Raw genomic sequence first — 6,082 nt, 5'->3', positions numbered from 1 at the left:
TCTCTCTCTCTCTCTCTCTCTCTCTCTCTCTCTCTCTCTCTCTCTCTACACGCGATGGAAATACAGTAAACTCTCCCATAGCGCGGATACCTGCGATGCGTTATTTTATATGAATAACACTGTCCAACACGATTTTTTTTCCGCGATATCCACTAGGTGATTCTTATAGGCTTCCTCGTCCTAAATACGAATCTAAAAGTGAAATTGCTCCATCACCCTTAGTTTTCGAGAAATACGAGATTTTGTAAAAACGGTCGATTTTGAGAGAAAACGTAGTACTACTTGAAAACTACGAACGCTAGAAAGTTCTATTTAGTCTTAAAAGATAGAGGAGTGTTCTCTGAACATGAAGACATATTCCTTTAGAATTATCTGCTCCTTTGAATGCTTGTAAATGAACACCGAAGTTCAAAAAGGTGATGATGCGTGAATTTTTCAAGAAATACTTTTGTATTTTAATGAAAAGTTATTCACCTAGGTTGAATTTACACTACGTTATCGGATTCTGCAAATATTTCTGAAGAGAAAACCACCCGCGGCAAATGTTGGAACGGTTTCTAATCCATACGGTTTGACAAAACGTCAACTCGGAACGCGTGAACGGTGTTTTACCGCTGCACAGTCGTTGCTCGCTATGTTTCGGTCAGTCAGGGCCGTCGCTACGGGACTCGTCCAATCGGTGCCACGCGCTATCGGTTTTTGTATTACATTTACATGTTCCAGATAAGTAATTCTTTATTTTTAATATTTCATGTATACTGCAACTCAACAAAACGAAGACAATTTTCCACTGTTTAAATTTTAATCATTAATTTCCCTTTTTTTATCTTCAATTATTTGACTTTTGTTAATTTGGTATTGAGCAAACTTTATTTAAATCTAAATTGAATTATTTAACAATTAATTCAATCTATAATTGTATATTTTATTGTTAATTTTTAATGAAAACTGCTACCTATAAAAAATCTCTCTTTAGAGCAGAGTTTACCCCCAAACACTAACTTATAGAACAAAAGTATAAGTATCGAAAAGTAGAAACATTAAGCTTTAAAATGGTTTTATATTCGTCAATGTGGAGCGAATTTTAACGAAGTTACGAGAATTTGATGGTTATTATTCAAGCGCGTGGCGACGATTGTGCAGAATCCACGATGACGGCCCTGATTCACCGATATAAAGCAAGCGAAGTAAATTCAACCTAGGTGAATAACTTTTCATTAAAATACAAAAGTATTTCTTGAAAAATTCACGCATCATCACCTTTTTGAACTTCGGTGTTCATTTACAAGCATTCAAAGGAGCAGATAATTCTAAAGGAATATGTCTTCATGTTCAGAAAACACTCCTCTATCTTTTAAGACTAAATAGAACTTTCTAGCGTTCGTAGTTTTCAAGTAGTACTACGTTTTCTCTCAAAATCGACCGTTTTTACAAAATCTCGTATTTCTCGAAAACTAAGGGTGATGGAGCAATTTCACTTTTAGATTCGTATTTAGGACGAGGAAGCCTATAAGAATCACCTAGTGGATATCGCGGAATTTAAAAAAAGTTTAAATTTGTTGCACACTGTAATTTATTCGTGTTACACAGGAGAAATTCTCGTATAACACAATTTTGTATAACGCGATTTCAGACAGCGCGTGTGTTTTACGGGATTATTAACCGTGTTATACGAGAGTCTACCGTAATTTGAGAATCATTTTTATAGATTCACTCTTCTTCATGACAACAAATTGCTTGAAGCCTCACAAGAGTATAAAATATTAGTTACTCGTTTGGAAAAACCCGATACAAATTTTGTCACTTTTGATTCTCTTTTCCTCTGAACACGGTAAGAAATATTGCGTAGGCGTGGTGGAGAACATATAATTTGAAAGTACAGTGGAACCTCGATAAATGTTCAATGTTTGCATCAGAATCTCATTCACTACATCAGGTTGAAAATTATATTGAAGAATTGAGAAGGAATGTATTTAGAATGAATACAGATGTAGTAGTCAGAATTTTTTATAAAGATAATTTCATTTATAGTTAAGATTTTAGATTTATTCGAATAATAGGTAACGAATAAAACCAGTTTATAATAATGTATTCGTGATATTAATTGGTTTGAACAGTTAAGTTTTTGTTTGTTCATTTAATGTAAATATAAGAATTTTGTATGAGAGTATAACAACTGGTTTGCATTTCTTGCACCAGTCATATTTGTTTTGTTAATAAATTGTGTAATGAAGGTATGAAGGAAATGAATAAATAAATGAATGTATTAGTAAATGGGTTAATAAATACATAAACTTAGTCTCATCTATTGTATAAATCTATTCGTTGGATTCAATTCAATAATTGTATGAATTACGATAGTTTCACAGTTATTCAGCCTTCCTTAGCTCGCAAATATCGAGGTTCGATTGTGTTACACCACTGTGTACGAGTTAATTAATAAAGGACTTACATTCGCTTATCGTACTTTTTTGGACGCCCCGTATATGTACATATGTGTCGATAATTTATGTATATATATATTTGTATAATAAGTATATAATAATGACAGTAGTAAACAATACAATATACTAATAATCGAGATAAAAGCTCTCGATTAGTTGAGTCCCCAGTTGAGTGGAAAGCTCATTTAAAGGTGCAAACTAGCTAACATACTCCCTAATTTAATCAGTTAATCACTAATTGGTGCGCCTAATATTGTTTCGATTCACATTAAGGAACTATCATTGCCGGTGACTTTCTGGTTCTCTACGCTCTAGCCTCTCTGTCTCACCTTTTTATTGCCGTTACCTAAATATAATCATCTAAAAGCGAAGTTTGTTCATGAAAAAACGTGCGTAAAGTTTGGCGAATGATGGACTTATGTAATCTTTGTTACATACACTTTTGGCAACTTTCGGAAATATTTTGATAATTTCTTTTTCAAGCAAACATTTCGTTCGCCGTTTTGGCTTGGGGGGGGGGGGGGGCAGAGGAACATTAGTGCGGCTTTTAAACTTTCTCTACGAATTATCCGAATTAACGTATTTTCAAGATTTGGCACAGAAAATGGAAGCATTTTGAAGGAGGAATTTCTGCGACGAGCTTCGTAAACATTTCATCATAAATCTTCCATTCTCTTACCACTAATCTGTAAATCTAACGTTTATAGGTGGTCACTGCGTGGACTAATTGAATGAACAGAATGAAAGAATTACAAAAAAAATAAATTTGTACGAATTTAGCACGGTAATGGATATTTTTTGTCTCTTTTTTTGTTATTTTTGAGTAATATTAAATATTTGGATATTAATTGTGATACAAATTTTGGTAAAGGAAAAAATCTGTGTTCCTTTCAGGAAAGGAGCTTTTCCACGAGTATTATAAGACTTGTTAGGAACGTTCATTAAAAATATAAACAAGCAAAATTACTATTAATTAAACTTACAAAATTCTTTTTTTGAAGTTTTTACGTACTATTAAGCAAGAAATTCGTGCAAAGTTTTACAAACGTTTTTTCCATTTTGAGTAGAATTAACAGACAAATTGTAAGAGTTACGTTGTGAAAGTTTATACATTATACATAAAGCTTGTATAAACCTCTTTAGAATTTCCTCCTCCTTTAAGAATTTATAGATACATTTTAAGAATTTTCGTTAAGTTTATACGCAACACCGAGCAAAGAATGTTTATAAATCTCTTCAGGATCGCCTCTTCTCTTGAAGAATTCTTAGACACATTTGAGGAATAGCTTGTTTTGAAATATTCGTACGCAATATTAAATAATAAGACTTGTATAAACTTCTCCAGAATTTCCTCCTGTTTTCGATGAAATAATTGTAAGTGAGAACTTATCCGCTAGAAGACTTGCTGCTGGTCGGACTGACATTTATTATCAAATCGTTCACGTTCGGTAGAGGAGGTAACAAAATGTTCGATCTTCTGCTAGTGTCTGGCTCGTAAGTGGTCGTTGTGCTTTTCGATCTCGTGACCAGAGTCCATGGATCCGGCGGTATGATCATGGAGTCGTCCTGCACGTTTTAATTCCGCGATTAATTACGACTTTAGTTTATCTTAAACAGAAACCGTAGAAACCAACACGTTTATTTCTGACACACAATATCGAATGATTTGCTCAAATTAATTTCATGCAATTTATGCCACAAATCTTCCTAAATAATATTTAAAGTGTATTATACTGTTTGCATAATGCAGCCCATAAAATAATAATTACATTGAGAAGCGGAGACGAATCGAAAAAGGAAATATGAAGTTTATCTGCATTCGGTAGAAGAAATAAATAAAGTTTAACGGTTCAGTCTTAATGACGAGGTATTCATCGATAATTTTTTGAATCCATCGAGTCATTTTCAAAGTATGTAATAATAAAAGTTAAGTTACACTTCTAACGAGTATTTCATATACTAAATTGAAGAGATTGTTTATAAGAAAAACCATGAAATACGAATGGTTTAACAATGACTTAATAAAACAATGGTTTAATAAAACTCGTCCAATTCTAAATATAAAAGTCTTAGCAAACTGACTTTTTAAATTCAGCTATTTATTGTTAACTATTTTTTGTAAACAAAAATAATAATTCATACGTACATATGCGTTAGCCTCATGCAAGCATAATATTCATTATAGCGTCCAAACCATTTAAAGCATTTAGCTCCAACTTTACTGCCATTTATATCCAGCTTCACTAGCTCCTCTCTAATAATGATTTCAACAATTTTACCATTAAACATAAATTATTTATGCAATTGGATGCGTGCCAGCTACTTATTTGGCAAGGAAGAATAAATTAACATTAGAGTTTTAAATTAAAAATGTAGTTTTAAAAAACAAGGAATATAAGATACATATGGTATTATAATTTATCCATATTTCTATAACACAATAATTTCTTCACAATACAATTCCACATTCATGAAATGAAAATAAAACAGGTGTAGCGAAATTAGTACAACAATTTCCAGTTGACAAAATAATTTACCTCAACAGAAAAATATCAATTCTATTTTTCGTAACCAAAGGAATATTAAATAATATATCGGAGAAAAAACAAAGTAAGCAAATCAGTGATTAAAACAATTATTACAATTAATTTTAAAAAGACAAGAATTTCTACATATCTAATATTTAATAGTTCTGCAGGTTTACCTATTTGTCACTTAATAACTTTCTAATAGACAATTTCACTATCAAAAGATAAAATAAAATTCCTGCAAATGGCTGCAGGATTAAGGGAGGTGCCCGGTTCAGGACGCTGAAAATGAAGCATTCTTTTATGAAACTTGCAGGGTCTTCTATTGGATATTTGGTGATAACTAGACTGCGGATCTTTATGCAAAATAAAATCTTCGCGAACGTGCCTAGAAATATTGAACCTAAATAGGAATTTACTTTAGTCAGAAAATATTATAACATGAACTTTACTTTCAATCCTTTTTATATGCATGCATATTGTTTGCATTTTGTAGGTTCTTGCAAATTCAAATTTCCTGGAAATGTATAAAGATCCGCAGTCTAGTGATAACAAATAACTTTTTTCGATACAATAAAATCTCTACTTTTAAGTTGAAGGCCTTATAATTCTTGCTAATTCGTAATTTCGGCGGCGAGGGGTCTCCGAACATGTCCACATACATGGTTTTTATGTACAATTTGTATAGGAAAAAAAGATTTTTTATCCCAAAATATCTAGTAAAAGACCCTGTAAGTTTCATACAGATCCGCTTAATACTTTACTGTTGCTAAAATCATAAAAAAAATGCCTCAATTTCAGCGTATTGAAGCTCGACTCCCCCTTAACACGTTCATCGCCATGTCACCCGCATATGGGTGACAGTGCCTTTTACTGAAGAATTAAAAAAAATTAATTTCGGAAGTTAATTGCCAAAGAAAATGAATTTGTATGAAATGTTTGAATTTCGGAGAAGTTACAAAAATAAATACCACGATAAATGTTTGATTATGTAGTCCCCGATAGTTAGTAAATGAAATTCAATCGCGGTAGAAATTTTAGTGTGGCAGTAAACGTGTTAAGGGGGGAGTCTGGTCCAGCTAATGTATTTTTCTAATGCATATAATTTCC

The 6,082-nt window shown here is 32.3% G+C and overlaps 2 protein-coding genes across 8 annotated transcripts in view; one reads left to right on the top strand and one right to left on the bottom strand.

Moving 5' to 3' along the window:
* LOC128885657 (midasin) overlaps positions 1-6,082 on the top strand; it is a 188,987-nt gene that overhangs the window by 34,708 nt on the left and 148,197 nt on the right. The window lies entirely within an intron of this gene.
* Positions 1-6,082, bottom strand: part of LOC128885663 (uncharacterized) — a 141,904-nt gene that overhangs the window by 37,369 nt on the left and 98,453 nt on the right. For 3 of the 5 annotated variants that reach the window (XM_054139829.1, XM_054139830.1, XM_054139826.1), the window contains exon 8: positions 1,955-4,010. The exons of 1 other annotated variant lie outside the window; for it this stretch is intronic. In XM_054139829.1, the coding sequence (XP_053995804.1) occupies positions 3,831-4,010 (180 nt within the window). In that variant the 3' untranslated portion in view covers positions 1,955-3,830. Of the gene's footprint in view, positions 1-1,954; positions 4,053-6,082 lie in introns of those variants that run through there. One more of the 5 variants, XM_054139827.1, reaches the window with a different exon arrangement.

The sequence above is a fragment of the Hylaeus anthracinus genome, unplaced genomic scaffold, assembly GCF_026225885.1.
Source record: "Hylaeus anthracinus isolate JK02 unplaced genomic scaffold, UHH_iyHylAnth1.0_haploid 11981, whole genome shotgun sequence".
Lineage (NCBI taxonomy): Eukaryota > Metazoa > Arthropoda > Insecta > Hymenoptera > Colletidae > Hylaeus > Hylaeus anthracinus.
Note: the sequence above shows the minus strand (reverse complement) of the source record. Positions and strands in the feature narration are given on the sequence as shown.